This window comes from Pan troglodytes, chromosome 20 (genome assembly GCF_028858775.2).
Source record: "Pan troglodytes isolate AG18354 chromosome 20, NHGRI_mPanTro3-v2.0_pri, whole genome shotgun sequence".
Classification (NCBI taxonomy): domain Eukaryota; kingdom Metazoa; phylum Chordata; class Mammalia; order Primates; family Hominidae; genus Pan; species Pan troglodytes.
This window is the reverse complement of record NC_072418.2, coordinates 4,421,475-4,446,193: the sequence shown is the minus strand read 5'-3', so window position 1 is coordinate 4,446,193 and position 24,719 is coordinate 4,421,475. Positions and strand designations below refer to the sequence as shown.

The 24,719-nt window shown below is 57.8% G+C and overlaps 1 protein-coding gene across 4 annotated transcripts in view; it reads left to right on the top strand.

The window, feature by feature from the left end:
- Window positions 1-24,719, top strand: part of AP3D1 (adaptor related protein complex 3 subunit delta 1) — a 51,501-nt gene that overhangs the window by 9,815 nt on the left and 16,967 nt on the right. For 2 of the 4 annotated variants that reach the window (XM_054673482.1, XM_001149847.7), the window contains exons 2-15: window positions 3,054-3,149; window positions 3,962-4,042; window positions 4,678-4,758; window positions 9,913-10,020; window positions 12,233-12,362; window positions 13,313-13,452; window positions 13,535-13,608; window positions 15,377-15,426; window positions 18,693-18,742; window positions 19,166-19,214; window positions 20,691-20,836; window positions 21,304-21,452; window positions 21,523-21,753; window positions 23,785-24,016. In XM_054673482.1, coding sequence (XP_054529457.1) covers window positions 3,054-3,149; window positions 3,962-4,042; window positions 4,678-4,758; window positions 9,913-10,020; window positions 12,233-12,362; window positions 13,313-13,452; window positions 13,535-13,608; window positions 15,377-15,426; window positions 18,693-18,742; window positions 19,166-19,214; window positions 20,691-20,836; window positions 21,304-21,452; window positions 21,523-21,753; window positions 23,785-24,016 — 1,617 coding nt within the window. Of the gene's footprint in view, window positions 1-3,053; window positions 3,150-3,961; window positions 4,043-4,677; window positions 4,759-9,912; window positions 10,021-12,232; window positions 12,377-13,312; window positions 13,453-13,534; window positions 13,609-15,376; window positions 15,427-18,692; window positions 18,743-19,165; window positions 19,215-20,690; window positions 20,837-21,303; window positions 21,453-21,522; window positions 21,754-23,784; window positions 24,017-24,719 lie in introns of all 4 variants that reach the window. The other 2 variants (XM_063800985.1, XM_016934626.3) reach the window with 1 other exon arrangement.

Genomic DNA, 24,719 nt, shown 5'->3' with positions numbered 1-24,719 from the left:
AAGACCCTATCTCAATAAAAGAAAAAAAAAAGGCCGGGCATGGTGGCTCACGCCTGTAATCCCAGCACTGTGGTAGGCTGAGACAGGTGGATCATGAGGTCAAGAGATCGAGACCATCATGGCCAAGATGGTGAAACCCTGTCTCTGCTAAAAATGCAAAAATTAGCTGGGCGTGGTGGCGTGCACCTGTAATCCTAGCCACTCGGGAGGCTGAGGCAGGAGAATCACTTGAACCGAGAGGCGGAGGTTGCAGTGAGCCGAGATCGCACCACTGCACTCCAGCCTGGTGACAGAGCAAGACTCCATTAAAAAAAAAAAAAAAAGGACCCCAGGGAGTTCTCCTGTGTATGTAGGGTTTAAATGGCCTGTCTTACTGCAGTCCTGAGGACTTAGTGTATAAAGGAAATATGCACCCTGTGTTCTAAATTACATCTCAGAATTAAATAGATGCTGACACCAGCATCATTGTTTCAGTATCTCACTTGCTGTGTGGTGAAGTGTGAATTCAGTGTGGAACTAGCTGAGGTGTTTGAGAACTTTCACCATGTTGCTCCTCTGATTTCCCGGTGTTTTTGTAGAAAGTGTCAATGATGTATAGCCACATTATACCTTCAGCTAATTTACATCTATGTTTATAATATAATCTTCTGGGTCTAGGTCATGTCTCCCTACCCCAACTAATACATTTTTTTTCTAATTCAGGCCGGGCGCAGTGGCTCATGCCTGTTATCCCGGCACTTTGGGAGGCTGAGGCGAGCAGATCACCTGGGGTCAGGAGTTCGAGACCAGCCTGGCCAACGTGGCGAAACCCCGTCTCTACTAAAAATACAAGAATTAGCTGGGCATGGTGGTGTGCCCCTGTAATCCTAGCTACTCAGGAGGCTGAGCCAGGAGAATCACTTGAACCTGGGAGGTGAAGGTTGCAGTGAGCCGAGATCGTGCCACTGCACTCCAGCCTGGCATCAGAGCGAGACTCCGTCTCAAAAAAAAAAAAAAAAAAAAAAAAAGACGTTTGTTTGTGTGAGGCTTGGTCTGAGAGGAGCTACTTGGACTTTATCAGAAGTTAAAAGCCAACAGGGAGTCCCAGGGTTGTGACCCACTGCCGAGTTCCTAGAAAGCTGACTAGTGGCTGGGCGTGGTGGTGCACACCTGTGGTCCCAGTGCTTTGGGAGGCTAGCGGGGAGGATCACTTGAGTCTGGGGTGTGGAGGCTGCAGTGAGCGGTGATCTCACCACTGCACTCCAGCGTGGGCGACAGAGTGAGACCCTGTCTCAAAAAAAAAAAAAAAGTCAAGCAAGTTGACTGGAGCAGACCCACCACATGGTGTGTATCCATTCATCAGCGGCAAGCGTGGGGGCTGTTCCTGTTTCAGGCCAGTAGAAATGGTGCTGTCATGTGTGTTCGTGTGCTTGTTTTTGTTTGGACACCTGTTTTCCATCTCCTCGGGTGCACGCCCAGAAGTGGAATTGCTGGGGCGGTAACTCCACATGGAACCTTGGAGGAACCCCAGGCTGCTTTCCACAGCAGCCGCGCCGTTTGACATCCCCTTTGCCCTCGTGAGGGTCTGACCTCTCCACGCCTGGGATGGTCTTTTTGTTCTTTTCCTTTTAAATCAATACTCCTGACCCTTTGAGCAGGAGGAGCGGGTTATCCTTGCTCCGGGGATGGGAGCACAGTCCTGGGGTGAGGTGTAGTAATTTGAAGCCCGTCTGGAGGATCGGGTGACACTCTTTCCATTGTACAAAGTTGGATCATAAAACATGCAGGAAAATATTATGTGTCTGTGCCCTCCCCCACCCCCCCACTCCCCCACAGCTGTGGCTCCTTCCCCAGCCCGGTGCAGCTGGCAGCTGAGGTTGGGGTGTGGTCCTGGGTGACACATGAGTGGTGGGTACTCCTGGGGCTGCTTCGAGGCCAGCTACAGTGGGGCTGAGGACAGAAGCGTGATGGGGTGGGCTTGCCATCCTTGCCTCTGGTGGGCACAGCAGGAGGAACATTGCATCCCGACGTAGGGGCTGGCAGGACGGGGCCCGGGCAGCCGTCACTCCTGACCTGTCAGATGATGGAGAGGGGCTCCTGTGCATTAGGAGGGCTTGTGGGTGCCTCATCGTTCACTGATGGAGGCGCTCCAAGCCTCTACTGCTCCCTCCTCTCTTTCCTCCCAGGGGGGGTGGGTTGTCTCTGGGGCCAGCATGGCATCGACTTGGCTTGTCTCTGGTGCTGTGTTGGGCGCCTCACGTCTGCCTGACCCTTGGGAACCTCGTCTGCCATGCTGGACCTCGTGCCTGAGTTCGCTTGGGTCAGAACTGTCCTTGATGGTGTTCTGGAGACAGGCGCAGTTAGTGAGCAGGCCCAGGGGGATCCAGACACACCAGACACATCCCCTCAAAACCTGAGCGTGGTTTTCACAGCAGCGAGAGTCACACTGGCTGAAGGTGGGAAGGCCCCACTTGTTCGTCCACCAAGGAGCAGGCAAACGGTGGGGCGTGTATAGCGGAATGCTGTGCGCCACCACCACGGCCAAGTTCCAGAACATTATCAGCCTAGAAAGAAAGCGAACCCTCCCCGTCTCCTCTCCCAGCCTGTGGCACCCACGAATTCCCTTCCTGTCTCTGGATTGGCCTGATCTGGACATTTCATAGAAATGGATCACACGGTGTGCTCTCTCTCATGTCTGGCTTCTTTCCTTTTTTTTTTTTTTTTTTTTTGAGACGGAGTCTGGCTCTCTCACCCGGGCTGGAATGCAGTGGTGTCATCTTGGCTCAGTGCAACCTCTGCCTCCCAGGTTTAAATGATTCTCCTGCCTTAGCCTCCTGAGTAGCTGGGATTACAGGCGCCCGCCACCACGCCCAGCTAATTTTTGTATTTTTAGTAGAGGCGGGGTTTCACCATGTTGGCCAGGATGATCTCAAACTCCCGACCTCGTGATCTGCCTGCCTCGGCCTCCCAAAGTGCTGGGATTACAGGTGTGAGCCACCGTGCCTGGCCCGAAATCATTATTGCAGCCCTCTTAGCTGGATGTTTGTAATCTCTGTGTTTATCCCCCATTATAGGCAAAATACATATCTCAGTGCATTGATGAGATCAAGCAGGAGCTGAAGCAGGACAACATCGCGGTGAAGGCGAACGCGGTCTGCAAGCTGACGTATGTAAGTGCCTCCCAGTGGCCCGTGCCCAGCACTGTCGGGCTGCTTCTCCACTCAGCACGTGTCCCCTGTTCATCAGCCTGTCTGTCCACCTGTCAGTCATTGGTACCACCCGCTGTCGGTGAGCCACTCAGGGCCAACTCAAGAGTCCTGGAGCAGAAAGCCATGTTTGTCACATGGCTGGCAAACAGGCCAGAGGGTGGCAACCCACAGGCCCTGGTGGTAGCCCTGAGGGAGCCCCATGGGGTCCTCTTCTGGGTGGGATTCACTAGGGACGCCCCTCGCCTGCAGTCTCGGCTCCCTCCCACCACAGGCTGGGCCAGGACGCCTAGTGGGGAGAGCTAGGGCCCTGGACCTTCCAGGGCTGGCTCCTTTCCTGGCTGCAGTTCCAGGTCAGTGCGTGAGCTGGGGACAGGCACTCCTCCCTCTGGCCCGTTTCCCCGTGGGAGGACGAGACAAAGGGCTCGTCCAGGGTCCCCCATGCTGCTGCTCGTCTCGTAACTATTTCAAGGAGCTGATTCGCCAAAGGTTGGTAGGGGAATGTAACCAGTACCCGTAAGCGCCAGTTAACCAATTGCAGACATTGAGCCTCTTTTTAGTGCCTGTTACTAACTTGTCCCTGTAGCTTTTAAATGTCAGAGTCGTTTGTCAAAAGAAGAAATTAAAGGCCCCAGGGGTACGTATTGGGTGGTTTGCTGACAGTGAATGAGTCTGTTCCAGCACCGTGTGCTGGGAGGGAGTGCTTGATGCCGTGGCTCAAAACCTTTCTCTCTGCTTTGGCTTGTGAGTGCAATTTCCTGTGTGTCCCTTAACAGTTACAGATGTTGGGCTACGACATCAGCTGGGCCGCCTTCAACATCATAGAAGTGATGAGTGCCTCCAAGTTCACCTTCAAGGTGAGGTTCTGGGACGGCAAGGCTGGTGGGGTGGGGAGTGATTACAGGTGTGAGGCACCGTGACCGGCCAATTTTTATTATTATTATTCTTGAGACAGAGTCTAGCTCTGTTACCCAAGGTGGATTCAGTGGCCTGTAATCCCAGCACTTTGGGAGGCTGAGACAGGCGGATCACCTGAGGTTGGGAGTTGGAGACCAGGCTGGCCAACATGGTGAAACCCCATCTCTACTAAAAATACAGAATTTAGTGGGGCGTGATGGCGCACGCGGCTATAATCCTAGCTACTTGGGAGGCTCAGACAGGAGAATTACTTGAACCCGGGAGGTGGAAGTTGCGGTGAGCTGAGATCGTGCCATTGCACTCCAGCCTGGGCAACAGAGCGAGACTTTGTCTCCAAGAAAAAAAAAAAAACACATACATATTCCAAACTGGGAATTTCCTCATGGAATTTTGAAGAAATCTGGGTTGGTTTTCAAATGCGGGTTGGTTCCCACTTGCTGGTGGCCCCAGCGTCCAGGCTGCAGGGTGTTGCTTCTGGGCTGGCGCTGCCTGGTGTGGTTGCTGCAGAGCAGAGCTGGAGCTCCTGGAGGCTGCGGGTGTCCTGCCTCTGATGTGCTCATCTGTTCTCTCCCAGCGAATCGGCTACCTCGCTGCTTCCCAGAGCTTTCACGAAGGCACCGACGTCATCATGCTGACCACCAATCAGATCCGTAAGGTGGGTGTTCCCGGGCCGGGGCCGCTCTGTGCCGAGTGCAGCCTGCCCTTGCCGGAGCGTCTGGTTCCCACACGCGTCTTCCTGTGGGCAGCAGGTGCCTGTGGCCCCCTTGAGTGCGAGCGGGGCTTCCGCAGCCACAGTCCTCCCAGCAGACACAGAGAGGAGGCCCGGCGGGTCTGAGCCTGCGCTCCCTGGTGGGCTTGTGAGGTGGAGGGATGCTGAGCGGTGCGGTGCCCCCTTCCCTCGCTCACCACCTGGAGGGGCCGGCGAATGGGGCTCCAGGGTCCACTCGCAGCTGGCCTCTGCAGTCACCCACTTTCTTCCCTTCTCCCCTCATGGTAGTGCCTGGTGTAGCTGTGGGCCCTTCCCTGCCCATGTGGGGTGCTTCCTGCCCGCGGCTTTTTTTGAGTCCCACGAGGTGCATTTTTCAGCACCATGTAAATGTTGCATTTTGAAATGGTCACGGAGGCCATTGGGTAGTAGTAAAGGTCCTCCTTGGCCCCGAGCTCTGAACACCTTTGGTTCCCGCCTCTCAATAGAGGGGTTGGGGTGTTGGAGAATCAGGCCCACCCTTTTCATGGGCAGCTGGCCCCTTTCTGGCCCCAGACCGCACGTCAGAGGCCACGGTCCTGGCTCTCCAATGTCCATGTGCAAGGGCGGGACCCTGTGGCTGTGTTGTCGACCCCACAGTGTGACCTGAAGTCCTGGGCTGGGGGCTCCCAGCACGCCGAGGGACAGGTGTAGGGGCACTGGCTGTGACTGATGTCCGGCACAGGGTGTGGTGCAGGTCCTGGGACTGTTGGCTCTACTGGGCTCACCGTTGTGGGCAAGGTTATAGAGCTGGGCGTCCCGCCTGGGCCGCGGGCGACATGCGCCCTAGATGCCGTGGGGCTCTTGGGTCGTGGCCATGTAGCAGGAGGGGCCTGGGCGGGAGTCTCCTTGGGCCGTGGCCGTGTAGCGGGAGGGGCCTGGGCGGGAGTCTCCTTGGGCCGTGGCCATGTAGCGGGAGGGGCTGGGCGGGAGTCTCCTTGGGCCGTGGCCGTGTAGCGGGAGGGGCCTGGGTGGGAGTCTCCTTGGGCCGTGGCCGTGTAGCGGGAGGGGCTGGGCGGGAGTCTCCTTGGGCCGTGGCCGTGTAGCGGGAGGAGCTGGGCGGGAGTCTGGCCCGCTGAGAGGAGGATGGGGGCGGGTTTTGCAGGTGGTAACTGGGAGGGAGGAGGGTGGAGGGCTCCGGCTGCCCTAGGTACCCAGGTGGCAGCTGCCCAGCAAGGAGGGCCACGTGTCGTGCCCAGCTTTGTGTCTCTTGCTGATGGGCTCGGCACGGCCGGTCCCTGTGTGAGCACCTCACTGGGGACTTAGATCCGCTACTGCCTTGCGAGGTGCTCGGGGCTGTTAGACCCTGTGTGTCGGGCGCGGCTCTGACCTGGTGCCTGCCCCTGGCCCGGCCTCGGACACAGGTGGGCCCCGGCTCAGCCAGTTAGCACCTGCTTCCTCTGTGTAGGATCACGTGCTTCCGATGTTTGCAGTCCAGTGTGTCATTTGTTTGTTTTGTTTTGTTTTGTTTTGAGACTGAGTCTCACTCTATTGCCCACGCTGGAGAGCAGTGGCGTGATGTCGGCTCACCGCAACCTCTGCCTCCTGGGTTCAAGCGATTCTACTGCCTCAGCCTCCCGAGTAGCTGGAATTACAGGTGCCCGCCACCATGCCTGGCTAATTTTTGTATTTTTAGTAGAGATGGGGTTTCACCATGTTGGCCAGGCTGGTCTTGAACTCCCAGCCTCAAGTGATCTGCCCGCCTTGGCTTCCCAAAGCGCTGGGATTACAGGCATGAGCCACCGTGCCTGGCCTCATTTTGTTTTTTATTTTATTTTTTTGTTTTGTTTTGTTTTGTTTTGTTTTTGAGATGGAGTCTTGCTCTGTCGCCCAGGCTGGAGTGCAATGGCGTGATCTTGGCTCACTGCAACCTCTGCCTCCCAGGTTCAAGCAATTCTCCTGCGTCAGCCTCCCAAGTAGCTGGGAGTACACGCATGTGCCACCACACCCGGCTAATTTTTTTGTGTTTTTAATAGAGACAGGGTTTCACCATGTTGGCCAGGCTGGTCTGGAACTCCTGACCTCAGGTGATCTGCCCACCTCAGCCTCACCAAGTGCTGGGATTACTGCGCCTGGCTTGTTTTTTAATAAAAAAAATTATTTCCTGGGCCGGGTGCGGTGGCTCATGCCTGTAATCCCGGCATTTTGGGAAGCTGAGGCGGGTGGATCTTCTGAGGTTGGGAGTTTGAGACTAGCCTGACCAACATGGTGAAGCCCCGTCTCTACTAAAAATACAAAATTAGCCGGGCGTGGTGGTGCGTGCCTATAATCCCAGCTACTCAGGAGACTGAGGCAGGAGAATTGTTTGAACCCAGGAGGCGGAGGTTGTGGTGAGCCAAGATTGTGCCATTGCACTCCAGGCTGGGTGACAGAGCGAGACTCTGTCTCAAAAAAAAAAAAAAATTATTATTATTTTTTTTTTTTTAGGGTATTTTTAGTAGAGACAGGGTTTCACCATGTTGGTCAGGCTAGTCTTGAACTCCTGACCTCATGATCTGCCTGCCTCGGCCTCCCAAAGTGCTGGAATTAAAGGTGTGAGCCACCACGCCCAGCCCTAAAAAATATTATTTTCTTACTTTTTTTTTTTTTTTTTTTTGAGACAGGGTTTTGCTCTGTCACCCAGGCTGGAGAGCAGTAGCGCAATTGCAGCTCACTGCAGCCTCGACCTCCTAGGCTCAAGCGATCTCCCCACCTTAGCCTCCTGAGTAGCTCGGACTACAGGCATACACCACCACACCTGGCTGATTTTTTTTGTATTTTTTGTAGTGGCAGGGAGGGTTTCACTACGTTGCCTAGGCTGGTCTCAAACTCCTGGGCTCAAGTGATCCTCCTGCTTCGGCCTTCCAAAGTGGTAGGATTAGAAGTGTGTGCCACCACTTCAGCTCACTGTGTTATTTTATTTTATTTTATTTTATTTATTTTTTGAGACAGAGTCTCACTCTGTCGCCATCTGGAGTACAATGTCGGCTCACTGCAACCTCTGCCTTCTGGGTTCAAGCAATTCTCCTGCCTCAGCCTCTCAAGTAGCTGGAACTACAAGTGTGCACCACGGTGTCCAACTAATTTTTTGTATTTTAGGAGAGACAGGGTTTCACCATGTTGGTCAGGATGGTCTCGATCTCCTGACCTCGTGATCTTCCCGCCTCAGACTCCCAAAGTGCTGGGATTACAGGTGTGAGCCACCGCGCACGGCCACTGTGTCCTTTTAAAAGAACCAGTTGGCCCCGCACGGTGGCTCACGCCTGTAATCCCAGCACTTTGGGAGGCCATGGTGGGCGGATCATTAGATCAAGAGTTCAAGACCAGCCTGGCCAACATGGTAAAACCCCATCTGTACTAAAAATACAAAAATTAGCCAGGCGTGGTGACACGCACCTGTAATCCCAGCTACTTGGGAGGCTGGGGCAGAGAATTGCTTGAACTTGGGAGGTGGAGGTTGCAGTGAGCTGAGATCGCACCACTGCATTCCAGCCTGGGGGACAGAGTGAGACTCGTCTCAAAAAAAAAAAAAAAAAGCTGGCCTTGTCATATTTTGAACACAGAATATTAACCCTGAAAACGGATCTTGGTAGATGCATATATAGATGAAGTCTCGGGAGTTTCCTTAAGAAGATCTCTCCCCCAGAGCAGGTTTGTGATATCAAGAGAGGATTTATTTCCCCAAGTGCTAACACAGGAGCTGGGGCAGATGCCGTGTTTTAGTGAGAGCTGCGGGAATGAAGAGCTGGGGCAGAGTCCATGGGAGGGCGTGGGCAGCTGCCAGCTGAACTTTGAGAGGGACCCACGGGAGCTGTTCCTGGGCCCTTCCCCTCAGTTGTTGCGGAAAGGGACCCCAAATGGGAGCAGGGCCTCTGAGGACCCCATCCTGTGGGGCTTTCCTGCCCATTCTGTGCCAGGCCCAGCACCGCCGTCCCTGCAAGCTGGGAGCTGCCAGTGATAGGTAAGGGAAGCCCTGGTTTTAGGCCTGGAACGCTCTGCTCTTGCACCCTGGGTGGCCCTTCCCCACACTTGGAGTGACTTGTGACAGGCGCCTGTGTCCCAGGAGGTGCCAGGAAACTTGGTTGATTCCCACGCAGAGTGCTTCAGTTTGTGGCCTAGAGCTCCCTGTCCCCAGCCCTGCCCACCCAGGAGGGGCCGAGAAACTCAGCTGATTCCCGCACACAGAGCGTTTCAGCCTGTGCCTCAGACCTCCCTGTCCCCAGCCCTGCCCACCCAGGAGGGGCCGAGAAACTCAGCTGATTCCCGCACACAGAGCGTTTCAGCCTGTGCCTCAGACCTCCCTGTCCCCAGCCCTGCCCACCCAGGAGGGGCCGAGAAACTCAGCTGATTCCCGCACACAGAGCGTTTCAGCCTGTGCCTCAGACCTCCCTGTCCCCAGCCCTGCCCACCCAGGAGGGGCCAGGAAACTCAGCTGATTCCCGCACACACAGCGTTTCAGCCTGTGCCTCAGACCTCCCTGTCCCCAGCCCTGCCCACCCAGGAGGGGCCGAGAAACTCAGCTGATTCCCGCACACAGAGCGTTTCAGCCTGTGCCTCAGACCTCCCTGTCCCCAGCCCTGCCCACCCAGGAGGGGCCGAGAAACTCAGCTGATTCCCGCACACAGAGCGTTTCAGCCTGTGCCTCAGACCTCCCTGTCCCCAGCCCTGCCCACCCAGGAGGGGCCGAGAAACTCAGCTGATTCCCGCACACAGAGCGTTTCAGCCTGTGCCTCAGACCTCCCTGTCCCCAGCCCTGCCCACCCAGGAGGGGCCGAGAAACTCAGCTGATTCCCGCACACAGAGCGTTTCAGCCTGTGCCTCAGACGTCAGAGTTTCCAGCCGCGCCCATCCCGGCTCCTCTCTTGGTGACAGAGTCTCCCATGGGCTGTAAATTCTTCCTCTTTGTCCGAGTTCAGCTTCAGACCCCTCAGCAGCAGGGGTGCTAAGGCACACCTGCACCCCAAGAGGATATGCCGAGTCCTGGGGCATCCTGGGAGAATTTCGCTCCTGGTGCTCCTGGCGACCCAGGCGTCGGATGTGCCACCCAGGGCATCCTGGCCACGGCCCCTTTCTCTCACTTTCCAGGACTTGAGCAGCCCCAGCCAGTACGACACAGGCGTTGCACTGACGGGTCTGTCCTGCTTCGTCACCCCAGACCTTGCCAGAGACCTGGCAAATGACATCATGACACTGGTGAGTTTGTAGGCCTGCCCACCACCCCTGCATGTCTGCTCTGGGAAAAACTCGGTCAAAGTGGCATGCCTGGGAAGCTTGGCTATGCGGAAACCGGCCGGGGTCCCCGGTGCGTGGCCTGCTTGAAATGGGAACCAAATCACTGTCAGCTGGTGGAGCGGCTCTTGGGTCGCTTTGGTTCCTGCGTGTCTTAAGTTGATATTTGAAATCATCTTGCCGAGAGGAGGAACAGGGTGTCCCTGACAGGCCAGGCACGGTGGGGGATGTTTGCCCTGAGGTCTGACAGTGGCTCCTGTCTGAGCTGCCAGTGGGCTTCTGTGTGGTTCTCTTTCCTCCATCCCTGACCACAGCTTGACTCCTCCTTGCCACTCTGCTTGTCAAAGGCTACGCCCCCGGCTGTGACAGTCTAAAACCTGGGAAGCCCCTGGAAATTTTGGCCCCAGAAACATCTGTTTTGTGCCTGACTTAACCTCCAGCTCATGAGGGGACGTTTGTTCCTTTTCATTTAAAACACAGTAGCCAGATTAACAATGTGGAGGGGGCATGCTTTCCTCCCTGGGAAGCACTGTCCCCGCGTGGCTGCCTGTCCACCCAGAGGTGTCTAGATCGTGGCCGATGGGCGCTGTCCCCACGTGGCTGCCTGTCCACCTGGTGTCTAGATCGTGGCTGATGGGCGCTGTCCCTGCGTGGCTGCCTGTCCACCCGGAGGTGTCTAGATCGTGGCCGATGGGCGCTGTCCCCGCGTGGCTGCCTGTCCATCCGGTGTCTAGATCGTGGCTGATGGGCGCTGTCCCTGCGTGGCTGCCTGTCCACCCGGAGGTGTCTAGATCGTGGCCGATGGGTGCTGTCCCCGCGTGGCTGCCTGTCCACCTGGTGTCTAGATCGTGGCCGATGGGTGCTGTCCCCGCGTGGCTGCCTGTCCACCTGGTGTCTAGATCGTGGCCGATGGGCGCTGTCCCCACGTGGCTGCCTGCCCACCCGGTGTCTAGATCGTGGCCGATGGGCGCCGTCCCCACGTGGCTGCCTGTCCGTCCGGAGGTGTCTAGATCGTGGCCGATGGGCGCCGTCCCCACGTGGCTGCCTGTCCACCCGGAGGTGTCTAGATCGTGGCCGATGGGCACTGTCCCCGCGTGGCTGCCTGTCCACCTGGTGTCTAGATCGTGGCCAATGGGCACTGTCCCTGCGTGGCTGCCTGTCCGCCCGGAGGTGTCTAGATCGTGGCCGATGGGCGCTGTCCTCTCGTGGCTGCTTGTCCACCTGGTGTCTAGATCGTGGCCGATGGGCGCTGTCCCCGCGTGGCTGCCTGTCCACCCGGAGGTGTCTAGATCGTGGCCGATGGACGCTGTCCCCGCGTGGCTGCCTGTCCACCTGGTGTCTAGATCGTGGCCGATGGGCCCTGTCCTCTCGTGGCTGCCTGTCCACCTGGAGGTGTCTACATCGTGGCCGATGGGCGCCGTCCCCATGTGGCTGCCTGTCCGCCTGGAGGTGTCTAGATCGTGGCTGATGGTCTTGGAGATTGTCAGCACAGCCTGCTAAGCTTCTAGATCAGGGACCAGCAGGCTGCGGCACAGGGCCAAATCCAGCCGGCTGCACCTTCTTTCCACGTGTTGTGTTGTCTCTGGTGGCCTTGGTTGTGAAGGCACAGCTGTGTGGTCATGACAGAGGCTGTCTGGCCCATGAAGCTGAAAACACTGACTGCTGGCCTTCACAGAGTGCCGGCTCCTCTAGAGTAAAGCAGTGGGGAGCTCACGAGAGGGTGGATGTCAGTGCCCCATCATGGATTGGCTCTGTCAGGACCAGGCAGTTCGAGGCGACTCCCCGGGCCTGTTAGATGGGAGGGCTCCCGCTGGGGAATTTGAGCAGTCGCAGGGCACAGCCGTGGGGAGCTGGGCTGTAGGCTGTGTTCCCAGCACACCCTCGTTCCCTGTGTGACTTTCCTCTCCAGCCTTCCTCCCACTGTGGGACCCAGGACCCTGGGGCAGGAAGGCCACAAGGGAAGAGGGCTCTCTCTGGAGGGCAGGCCTGAGTCAGGGGCACAGTGAGGCTGGCTTCCATGCCATCCAAGATGCTGGTCTGTGGCCTCTGGGACTGGTGTGCAGCCACAGCGTCGGGCTGGAGGGCGTCTCCTCTCTGTGGAGGAGGCGGCTGGGAGGGGCGAGAGCAGGGATGAGGCGCAGAAAGCCCGCGCAGGCTGAAGCCCGCTGCCCCGCAGATGTCACACACCAAGCCCTACATCAGGAAGAAGGCTGTGCTGATCATGTACAAGGTGTTCCTGAAGTACCCCGAGTCGCTGCGCCCTGCCTTTCCCCGGCTGAAGGAGAAGCTGGAGGACCCCGACCCCGGTTTGTGGATTTGAGTTAAGCCTCAGGGTTGAGGGTGGGGGCTCAGCCGGTGCCCTGGGAAGAGGTGGTGGCGTGTTTTGGGGGGTGCTGCGGGGAGTGGTGTAGGGCTGAGTCCAGGAACATGCCTGTTGGAGGTGGCTGGGCCTCCCCTCGCTGGGGCAGCCAGGAGGGAGGTGCTGGTGGTGGGGGCAGTAAGATCCAATGTGGCAGCTGGCGGTGAGTCTGTCGTGTCCCTGAGCAGAGGTGTACCCACCCCTGCCAGCCCCTCTTAGGACCAGTGCCACCAGGAGGCACCTTCCACAGGGCAGGGGACGGTCTAGACCATATGTCCCGTGCAGGAGCTGCCTCCACCTAGTGTAGCTGTTGTGTATTTGTGGTGTGGTGACTGCGCGACGCGGCTGCAGATTCAGTTTCACTGAGTTTCCCTGGGCCGGTGTGTGAAGCCTCTGGCGTGTGGCAGGCGTGGGTCAGTGGACCCCAAAGCCAGCCCACAGGAATCCCAAGGCCCTGTGTGCAGGAGGGGAGACCCCAGCCCTAAGCACGGGACCCGATGGGCGAGCTTCTCCCTGGAGTGGTGGGCATGGATGCAGCAGGAAGACTCCCTGAGCCCCGATGGCTGGGCAGCTGTTTCTGGAGCCCTCATGCTGAAACCCCCACTCAGAGGGCCGCTGTCAGGCCGTCCTGAGCTTGGTGACGCTTGTGCGCACTTGTTCCTGGCAACAGTGCCGAGCAATGCTTTCTCAGCGCCAGGAGCTGGCTGCTGTGGCCTGTTCCCTGGAGGATCAGGTCTGTGGCTGCTGTCCCTGTCACCAGGAGGAGGTGGCAGAGCCAGGGCCATGTTCATTGGGAGCTGCTGCAGGCCCCAGAACTTCCTTGCGGGCCAGGAAGACAGTAGGATGGTTTTCTAGGTGGAAGGACAGGCATGCTGATGAGGACCCCTTGTTCCCCAGGGGTTCAGTCGGCTGCCGTCAATGTCATCTGCGAGCTGGCCAGACGCAACCCTAAGAACTACCTGTCCCTGGCCCCGCTCTTTTTCAAGCTGATGACGTCCTCCACCAACAACTGGGTCCTCATCAAGATCATCAAGCTGGCAAGTACTGCCCGGGAATGTGGCCTCCTCACCCTGCGTGGGGCATTCCCTGCGGGTGACCGAGGCCCTGCTGTCCCCACAGTTCGGTGCTCTTACTCCTTTGGAACCGCGGCTGGGCAAGAAGCTGATCGAGCCCCTCACCAATCTCATCCACAGGTGAGTGCAGGCCATGCGCGGCGGGGGCGGGCCGGCTCCGCGGGGTGCAGTGTCGGAGCGGCGGGGGCGGGCCGGCTCCGCGGGGTGCAGTGTCGGAGCGGCGGGGGCGGGCCGGCTCCGCGGGGTGCAGTGTCGGAGCGGCGGGGGCGGGCCGGCTCCGCGGGGTGCAGTGTCGGAGCGGCGGGGGCGGGCCGGCTCCGCGGGGTGCAGTGTCGGAGCGGCGGGGGCGGGCCGGCTCCGCGGGGTGCAGTGTCGGAGCTGTGGGGCGGGCCGGCTCCACGGGGTGCAGTGTCGGAGCGGCGGGGCAGGCGGGCTCCGCGGGGTGCAGTGTCGGAGCTGTGGGGCAGGCGGGCTCCGCGGGGTGCAGTGCTGGAGCGACGGGGGCGGGCCGGCTCTACCGGGTGCAGTGTCGGAGCGGCGGGGGCGGGCCGGCTCCACGGGGTGCAGTGTCGGAGCGGCGGGGGCGGGCCGGCTCCACGGGGTGCAGTGTCGGAGCTGTGGGGCAGGCCGGCTCCACGGGGTGCAGTGCTGGAGCGGCTGGGAGCCCGGCCCCAGTGCGGTACAGCGGGGGCTGGGCGTGAAGCAGCTGAAAGATGACTGTCCGTCCTAGACTGGAAGCCTGTGGTGGCATTCCCGGCCACTAGACTCTTCTCCATGCTGCTAGAGACATTTAGGGAGTTTGGGTTTTCTTTGTGGGTCTCCGCACTGCAAGGTTGTGGAATGGGATCCTATGTTAGGAGCCTTTTCAGGCCAGGCTGCCTTTGGTTGCTAGAAGGGGACACTTTAATTCCTCAGACCAAGTGCTGAGGAGGAGCCAGGACCCCTCCCCGGCCCCCACTGCAGGGAAGGGGAGGGGTGCAGTGGGCCGCAGGCAGAGTCGTCATCGCCATGACTTTCAGATGCAGTCACGTGTCAGCAACAAGGACACATTCACAGAAGGGTGTCATTAGTACATTTCACCATGTGAGCAGTGTAGCATACGCGCACACGGACTTCACTGGTGAAGCTCGCCACACTCCTAGGCTACGGCACGTGGCCATTCTCCTGGCTGCGGCCCTGCCCTGCAGGTGACTGTAAAGCTGTAAGCAGCTGCGACTCCATGGCGAGTATCTGTGTGTCTGAACACATCGAAACACCGAAAAGGGCTGGGAGCTGTGGCTCACGCCTGTGATCCCAGCGCTTTGGGAGGCCAAGGCGAGTAGATCACTTGAGGTCAGGAGTTCAAGAGCAGTCTAGGCAACATGGTGAAACCCCGTCTCTACCTAAAAAATACAAAAATTAGCCGGGCGTGGTGGTGCACGCTTGCAATCCCAGCTGCACAGGAGGCTGAGGCAGGAGAACCGCTTGAACCTGAGAGGCGGAGGTCGCAGTGAGCCGAGACCGCGCCATTGCACTCCGGCCTGGGCAACAGAGCGAGACTCCGTCTCAGAAAAGACAAAAAACAAAACAAAAAAAACTCTAGAAAAGATGCAGTAGGAAGGCGGTATTGCCATCTCACAGGCTGCCGGGGGTGCATGGTCCATGCCTGCGTGGATGCTGTCACGGGCCTGCAGTTGCAGAGGGATTGCTCACCTGCCCTTTCTGGGAAGGTGAGACGATGACCAGCCGAGCACCACAGGCCTTGGAGAGCAAGGCATGGGCTCCCTCCTGGGGCACACTCCCTGGGCTTTGGGGCGGAGGCCGTCTCCAGCTGAGCCGCCGGCACTGGGTCACTGCATCTGACGAGGCCCCCAGTCCTCATGCTGCTTCCCTGTGTTCCTTTCCTTAGCACGTCTGCCATGTCTCTCCTCTATGAATGTGTGAACACCGTGATTGCAGGTGAGAACTGGCACTCTCCCCATCTGGAAGGGCTGGCACTGCCAGGCTGGGGTCTCGGGTGGGGACAGGAGGGCGCCAGGCCTGGTGTCCCCGAGCGCCACCCCTGCTGGAACTGAGAAGGAAAGCTGGCTGGTGGGGACTGGGGCTGGCTGGGAGGCCGTCCCAGGCCTCTGCTGTCAAGGTGGCCATGCGTCTGCCTGGTCTTCCACTGCCGTTGGTGCTGGGTGTTTGCTTCTTAAGCTGCCTGGTGGCCCAGCCACTCTGGAGTCCCCCTGGGTGTGAAAGATTCACCTGCAGATAAAGCCCCTCCTCATACCTGCTTCCACAGATGCCGGCCCCTGCTGCTCAGGGCCTGCCATCCGCTCTCACAGTACACTGCATTTTTTCTGAGACTTTAAAGCACTCCTGAGACATCATATCGTTTCACCCGTGGATACTTAAGCAGCAGCATCTACCACAAAAATATTTTCTCTCTTTTTTTTTTTTTTTTTGAGACAGAGTCTCACTCTGTTGCCCAGGCTGGAGTGCAGTGGCGCAACTTGGCTCACTGCAACCTCCGCCTCCCGGGTTCACGCCATTCTCCTGCCTCAGCCTCCCGAGTAGCAGGGACTATAGGCGCCCGCCACCACGCCTGGCTAATTTTTGTATTTTTAGTAGAGACGGGGTTTCACTACGTTGGTCAGGCTGGTCTCGAACTCCTGACCTCTTGATCCGCCTGCCTCAGCCTCCCAAAGTGCTAGGATTACAGGCCTGAGCCACTGCGCCTGGCCCACAAAAATATTTTCTAAGGCAGAGTCAGAATCCACGCCTCCGGCTGGGCCAGGGCACAAGGGCCAACGACCTGTGTCCCCAGTGGTCTCTGCCAAGCTGCTCCAAGTCAGCCAAAGCCTCACGGGGCACTGGGCGGTGCACTTCCTTATGGTTGATAAAGCAGAAGCTTCTCACCAGTATGAGGGCCCAGCTATTCAGGAGGCTGAGGCAAGAGCATCACTTGAGCCCGGGAGTTCCAGGCTGCAGACAGAGTGAGACTCCGTCTCTCTTGAGGCTGGTGTGCAGTGGTGCTATCATAGCTCACTGCAGCCTTGACCTCCCAGGCTTAAGCAGTCCTCTTGCTTCTACAGGCGCATGCCACCCCACCCAGATAATTTTTTGAATTTTTGGTAGAGACAAGGTCTCACTATGTTGCCCAGGCTGTTCTTGAACTCCTGGGCTCAAGCCATCCTCCTGCCTTGACCTCTCAAAGTGATGGGATTACAGGCCTGAGTTACTGTACTCAGCCAGCACCCCATCTCTTTTTTTTTTTTTTTTCTAGCTTTACTTAGGTATAGTTGACAATTAAAAATGGTATATTTTTAAGGTACACCTCTAGATTGTCAAATAGCACAATTCAGATAATTAACACATCTACACACCGCGCCTGGCCTACATTTCTGTTTAAAATACATTTGTTCTTACCTGGATAATCTATACACCTATTTCAAGAAAAAAAAATTACCATCTACTTTTATATTCACATAACACTCCTGGCTGGGCGTGGTGGCTCACGCCTGTAATCCCAGCACTTTGGGAGGCCGAGGCAGGTGGATCACCTGAGGTTAGGAGTTCAAGACCAGCCTAGCCAATAATGGTGAAACCCCATCTCTACCTAAAAAATACAAAAATTAGCAGGGCTTGGTGTCGGGCGCCTGTAATCCCGACTACTTGGGAGGCTGAAGCAGGAGAATTGCTTGAACCAGGGAGGCAGAGGTTGTAGTGAGCCAAGATTGTGCCGTTGCACTCCAGCCTGGGCAACAAGAGCGAAACTTCTTCTCAAAAAACAAAACAAAACAAAACAAAAAAACAACACTCCTACAAAGATTGGGTGTGACATTTCTGAAATCTTGCATGCGTGAATATGCATTTATTTTGCCACATTTCTTCGTTCGTATTTACATTTATATGTAGACTTTCTGTCCAGGGTTATTCATTTCCAGATATTTGTATTTTTTGTATTAAAAAAATTATTATTTCAGTAGTTTTTGGGCGGCATTTGGTGGTATTTGGTTACAGGGATCAGTTCTTTAGCGGTGATTTCTGAGATTTATGTGCACCAACACCCAGGCAGTGTACACTGCACCCCATGTGCAGTCTCTTATCCCTCACCCCCCACCTCCCACAAGTCCCTGGAGTCCATTAGATCATTCTTTTTTGGGGCGGTGGGGGGGATCGCAGAGTTTCTCTCTTGTTGCCCAGGCTGGAGTTCAATGGCACAATCTTGGCTCACCGCAACCTCCGCCTCTCAGGTCAAGCGATTCTCCTGCCTCAGCCTCCAGAGTAGCTGGGGTTACAGACATGCTCCACCACTCCTGCTTATTTTTGTATTTTTAGTAGAGACAGAGTTTCTCCATGTTGGTCAGGCTGGTCTTGAACTCCCGACCTCAGGTCATCTGCCCGCCTCAGCCTCCCAAAGTGCTGGGATTACAGGCATGAGCCACCGCGCCTGGCCTAGATCATTGTTATGCTTTTGTGTCCTCATAGCTTAGCTTCCAAGAACCCATGTCTTAAAAAGAAAACACACGCACACGCACACACACACACGGTCTCCTGTACGCCTTCATCCCATGCCACTGGCTTGTTGGAAAATGAGTCTCTGTCCCTGCATGTGCCTGGCGGTCCCCTGGCTTCATGTCTTTCTTTTAAAGCTGTTAGAGCTGGGGCTCTGAGGGTCGGCTTCTCGCTGCCTGCCTGTCCCTGCCCAAAGGACGCAGCAGAGTCAGCAAAGGGGAATGGCTCCAGGGATGTTGGGGAGGCCAGGCCCAGCTTCTAGAGCCTTCTTTCAGTGGAGTCTTGCAGGATGTGCTTCATCCCCCAGCAGTGAGCTGTGATGATAATTTGTGAAGTGTCACCACAGAGGCTCCCAGAGACCCAGCGCCTGGGTTCCTACAGGGTCTGGTCCTGTGGCCTCGGGGCCTGGCCCCTGCCGGGATTCCAGACTCCAGAGGGAAGCAGGGGTTGCGAGTGAACCACAGTGTTTGCAGGAACAGCTGAGGCCCCGAGCCATCCTGTCAGTGAGGGTGGGGGCCCCTGCAGGTTCCTATCCTCAGGCCTGTGATGGAGCTAGGTTTTTGCAAACACAGTTGGGCTGCGTGGTCCCAAACCCAGTGGCATTTCTGTCCTCCCTCCCATCCCTGCTCCCGGCGAGGGGGTGCTGGTGCCCCGTGGCCCTGAGTGGGTGTCGGCGCCGGCCATGGTGCTGACCGCGGTGCTGACCAAGCTGTCTGTTGCAGTGCTCATCTCGCTGTCCTCCGGCATGCCCAACCACAGCGCCAGCATCCAGGTACGTCCCTCACTGGGCGGGGACCATGGGGTCCCACACTGCAGAGGCCACACCTTTCCACAGGCGGGAGCTTGCCCACTCTGTGACCAAGGTGCTGGTCCCCCCACGCCATCCTGGGGCTTGGGAGGGCACAGCCGCGTCCTGTGTGCACTACCTACCCGAGCCTGCTTGGGATCCCCATCATGTGTCTGTGGGGTGGATGCATGGGGCACTGAGGAGTGGGGGAGAGCGCCCGTGGGAAGCAGGGCCTCCCTTGTCTCCAGTGCCCCATGTGGGCCATGCTTGTTTCCCTCCTGGGCTTTGATTGTTGGGCGGGGCTGATGCCGGGCCTTAGGCCAGGTTGAGGTTGAATCTGGAGGGTACCTGTGGGACTCACCCTTGGTTTAGAGGATGTAACCAGCATCGTTTTTTTCTTCTTTTCAGCTTTGTGTTCAGAAATTAAGGATATTGATCGAGGACTCCGATCAGAACTGTGAGTCATCCCCTCCCCAGTGCTGTCATTTTCGTGTCCCCAGCTCTGTGAAGTTAGGGGTTCTCCTAGTGTGAGGAGGAAGTGGACACGGCATCTGCAACCCCAGCTGTCTCCCTGATGGATGGCACTCTGCCTCAGAGGCAGCCCTCTGCCAGTGCCCTGTGGCGCCCTTGCACCCCGACCTGTCTGCGTGGGGTGGCTGGGAAACACCAGCTCCCTCTGAGCCCCAGTCCCAGGGGAGATGCAGGGCGCATGGCAAAGGTCCCCACTGGGGAGATCCTGGCAGTTGGACAGATGCCACTCACTGAGCACCTTGGTCCGAAATTTCTGGATATTTCAGCCTCTGCATGTTTTTGCGGGGGTGCGTGAGGCTTTGCGTTGTGAGATAGAGCAGCACACAGCACCCTTGCCCAGGTGCCTGCCTGCATGTGGGTGCCCCCATGCTGCTCTGTTGAGGAATCAGAATTAGCGGCCCCTGCCTGGTACCTTGTACCTGGGCGGTGTTTTGGACGCTCATTTTGAAGCCAGGTCTTTTTGTTGAGAGCAGGAGTTGGCAAACTCGCCTGCAACAGCCCAGATAGTGGAGTGGCCCCCCTTATCTGAGGTTTCAGGTACCCCCAACACAGTCCAAAAATAGGCAAGCACCCCGCAGTCGGGTATTGCAAGAGAGACCGCGATCACATACCTTTTGTGACTGTGTTTTATGGTTGTTCTGTTCTTAGTTACTATTAGTTGTTCATTTCTTACTGTGCCTAATGTACACTCTGAACTTCGCCATAAGCACAGACGTGTCAGAAAAACACCCACACGCGGGTCTCAGTACCGCCCGCCGTGTCAGCCTTCCACTGGGGTCATGGGCCCATCCCCCACGGGTAGGTGGGGACTACTGCGTTTTCTCCGTGGACCTCACAGTGTCTGTCTCTGCTCAGTGCTGCCCCGTGGCCTGAAAGCCACCGTGGATGGCGGTATGTGAATGGGTTCAGCTGTGTGCCCTGTGGCTGGGGTGGCCCTGGCTTAGGTTGTGGCATCTGTGCCTCATGCCCAGCCACCCTTAGCTGTCCGTGAGCTGGTTTGGGCTAATCGGGTGAACAGTGAGTACTGGGTACAGGTGAGACCCTGCCTTGGGCCGAGGGTGTCTGCTGCTGCTGGAAAGTCTTCTCTGCGTTCTTCCCTGCACTGGCTGGGTGGGAAGAGGAGAGCTGACAGCAGCTACTACAAGGTGGTAGTAGGTAGGGGAGGCCTTCCTGAGGGAGCCGGCATGGGGGCAGCCTGCACCCCGGCTCCCAGGGAGAGGGCTCTGCTAGGGCGACATCCCTCGTGGTGAGCTCCAGCTGGGATACTTGCTCTGTCCACCCCCAGGTTGCCAAGGCCAGGCAGCCTCCCGAGGTGGAGACCCGGCCCGGAGAGCCTTGGGCCCTGCCTGCACCCTGCTGCCTGTGTCCGTCCCATTGACCTGGCTCTGGCCTCTCTCTGCAGTGAAGTACCTGGGGCTGCTGGCAATGTCCAAGATCCTGAAGACCCACCCCAAGTCCGTGCAGTCCCACAAGGACCTCATCCTGCAGTGCCTGGACGACAAGGACGAGTCCATCCGGCTGCGGGCCCTGGACCTGCTCTATGGGATGGTGCGTGCCCTCTGTCCGCCGCCCGCCCGCCTGGCCTTAGTTCTCTAAGGGACATTAAGTGTCAGGTGCAGAGCCACGTGGAATGCATGGAGTCCCCTCACACTCGGCCATCAGTTAGTGTGGTGGGGCAGGGCAGAGGGGCGCCAGTCCTGGTCCATGCCTGTCTTCCAGGGCCTGTGTGGAGGGGGCGGGGCCAAGCCCATGCCTGTCTTCCAGGGCCTGTGTGGAGGGGGCGGGGCCAAGCCCGCAGAACAGACTGTGCTGGGCCAGTTGTTGCTCCCTGGCTGGGGTCGTGTGCCTCTAACCCAGCCCACATCGCAGGGGCCTGCTGCCTCCCTGGCATCGATCTGTGAATCCGGGTCCGCCTGTGTCCCGTGGATTCTGTCTCAGGAGCAGGTGTTGGGTGTCTCACCAAGCAGGCCCCAGGCTGGGTCCGCTCTCACCACTGTCTGTACGCTTTTGCCCAGGTGTCCAAGAAGAACCTGATGGAGATTGTGAAGAAGCTGATGACCCACGTAGACAAGGCAGAGGGCACCACCTATCGTGACGAGCTGCTCACCAAGATCATTGACATCTGCAGCCAGTCCAACTACCAGTACATCACCAACTTCGAGTGGTGCGTCCCGCTCCCAGGGGTGTGGCCGGGGGTTCTGTGGCGCCACTCACTCACCGCCTCTGCCCCACAGGTACATCAGCATCCTGGTGGAGCTGACCCGGCTGGAGGGCACACGGCACGGCCACCTCATCGCCGCCCAAATGCTGGACGTGGCCATCCGCGTGAAGGCCATCCGCAAGTTCGCCGTGTCCCAGATGTCTGCGCTGCTTGACAGTGCACACCTGCTGGCCAGCAGCACCCAGCGGAACGGGATCTGTGAGGTGCTGTACGCTGCAGCCTGGATCTGCGGGGAGTTCTCAGAGTGAGTGGGCGCTGGGCCTCTGGGCTGGCAGCTTCTCCAAGCTTCCGAGGGGTAGGGACCAGGGATGTGCCTGGCAGATCCTTCCTACCGTCTCCCATCGCCCTGCCACCCCGGCCGTCTTGCAGGTCCGTGGGTTTCCAGCACCTGTCCCCTGACAATGGTCGGGCCCATTCCCCCTTTACAGAGGCGAGTCTGTGCTGCCCTGTCTGCCCTCTGCCCTCGGGCATCTGTGGCGTTCCCAGGAGATTGTAGATCCCGTGGGCACTAGGACTGGGAGGTGGGAGGATCCATGGGGTGGGCTGCAGATGGGGGGCTGGCCCTGGGCATCTGCAAGGCTCAGTTCCAGCTGGGCGCGTGGCAGCCCTTCTGAGCCCTGTTTGCCGTAGGTGAGGTGGGAGCTCCGTGTAGCAGTTAGGTGGCCCAGGGAGGCACCTGCTCAGCCCCAGCCTGCCTGCGCCAGGCCCCTCTGGAGGCACAGGGGTCTCAGTGCCAGGTTCCAGGTGGGCCGCAGGGATGGGTCTTATCGACACTGCCCCTGCCGTCTCCAGGAATGTCAGCTTCTCCTTGGCCGAGAGGACAGATCACAGCCACTGCTGGGCAGGCTCGGGTCACCAGGCCTGCCTGGAGGTGGGAATGTGTTGCTGAGACTCACGGTTCTCACAGCAGTCTGGATTTCCAGGCTCTCTTGGAAATTTATGAGATTTGCCGCTATGCCTCACTGCCTTGGGCCCGGCCCCATCAGCACCACTGGCCGCTACCTGCTGCTCATCACGGCCACACCGAGCACTCCCCACCCTGGGCCTGCCCCAGCTCAGGAAGGCGCCTGACTTCTGGGATCCCGAAAGGGTCCCCAGCCAGCCTGCATCCTGGAGATGAGCACTTCTGTCATTTTCTTTTTTTCCCCTCGCCCCGAGACAGAGTCTTGCTATCTCCCAAGCTTTGCCCAGGCTGGAGTGCAGTGGCGCGATCTTGGCTCACTGCAACTTCTGCCTCCCGGGTTCAAGCGATTCTCCTGCTTCAGTTTCCCGAGTAGCTGGGATTACAGGCACCTGCCACCAAGCCCAAGCCTGGCTAATTTTTTTGTATTCTTATTAGAGATGGGGTTTCACCATGTTGGCCAGGCTGATCTCTTAACTCTTTTTTTTTTTTTTTTTTTTTTTTTTTGAGACAGAGTCTTGCTCTATCTGTTTCCCAGGCTGGAGTGCAGTGGCATGATCTCGGCTCACTGCAAGCTCTGCCTCCTGGGTTCACGCCATTCTCCTGCCTCAGCCTCGCAAGTAGCTGGGACTACAGGCGCCTGCCACCATGCCCTGCTAATTTTTTTTGCATTTTTTAGTAGAGATGGGGTTTCACCGTGTTAGCCAGGATGGTCTCGATCTGTTGACCTCATGATCCGCCCGCCTCGGCGTCCCAAAGTGCTGGGATTACAGGCGTTAGCCACCGTGCCCGGCCTCACTTTCTGTACTTTTAGTAGAGATGGGGTTTCACCGTGTTGGCCAGGCTGGTCTCAAACTCCTGACCTCGTGATCTGCCTGCCTCGGCCTCCCAGAGTGCTGGGATTATAGGCGTAAGCCACCACACCCGGCCACTTCTATCATTTTCTTATTGGGAAAAAAGTGGACTAGAAACATATTCAAGTCCCAAGGCATTGTGTCAGATGTCAGTGAGGCACACCCCTAGGCCCCACTGTCCCACAGATCAGGGTCTCCCGGTTCCGTCTGTTCCCTGCCCATCCTGCTTATCCTCCCAGGGCCAGCTGCACAGTTGACCCCGTTGTCCTTTTTCCTCTTCTGACCTTTCCTCCATTCAGTGGCTCTGTCATCTCCACATCTCTGCCTTGTTTGTGTTATGGGCTGTTGACGGCCTGTGGTTTCTTCTACTTCGTGTCTCAGCCCCTGGAGACCGCTCAGGGAATGGGAAGGGCCCAGAGTCACTTTGTTGGTGACAAGCCCAGGCCTCCTAGGTCCTCATCTGCTAGAGAGGAGCCCCGGGATTGGCATCCTGGGGGCTCACAGTGTTTCCTGTCCTCAGGCATCTGCAGGAACCACACCACACTCTGGAGGCCATGCTGCGGCCCAGAGTCACCACGCTGCCAGGCCACATCCAGGCCGTGTACGTGCAGAACGTGGTCAAGCTCTACGCCTCCATCCTGCAGCAGAAGGAGCAGGCCGGGGAGGCAGAGGGCGCTCAGGCCGTCACCCAGCTCATGGTGGACCGGCTGCCCCAGTTTGTGCAGAGCGCAGACCTGGAGGTGCAGGAGCGGGTAAGATCCAACACTCCATGTTGGGCCGAGCCTCAGGGAGCCCTCAGTGCCTTTCTGTCCAGCGGCGGCCAGGTCGACGGGGCCTCGCTTCCTCTTCCGAAGCCACTCACTGAGATTCCTTTGTTGCCACTTGTGCCAGCTGGGGTTTGGGGTTAATCAGTGGGACTTGGAGGTCAGCAGGACGGGGGATCTGTCAGTAGGACTGGGGCAGGTCTCTGGGGTGCTGGGTATGTGGGGGTGCTGCTCCTGGCCACAGGAAGAGGTTGTTTCACATGCGGCGAGACAGCAGGTGTGAGAGCCTGGGGCCGGCAGTGGCTCTTTCTGGTGGCTGCAGGTGACGTGGGTTCTAGGTTGAGCAGACTGTACACCTGTGCCAGGCGGTGCCCACCACTTCCCAGGTGTCTGTTTTTCTGTTTGTTTTTTGTTTTGTTTTGTTTTTTCGAGATGGAGTTTCACTCCTTTGCCCAGGCTGGAGTCAAGTGGTGCGATCTCAGCTCATGACAACATCCATCCCCTGGGTTCAAGGGATTCTTCTGCCTCAGCCTCTCTAGTAGCTGGGATTATAGGTACCCGCCACCACGCCCGGCTAATTTTTGTATTTTTAGTAAAGACGGAGTTTCACCTTGTTGGCCAGGCTGGTCTCAAACTCCGACCTCAGGTGATCCACACTCCGCAGCCTCCCAAAGTGCAAGGATTACGGGTG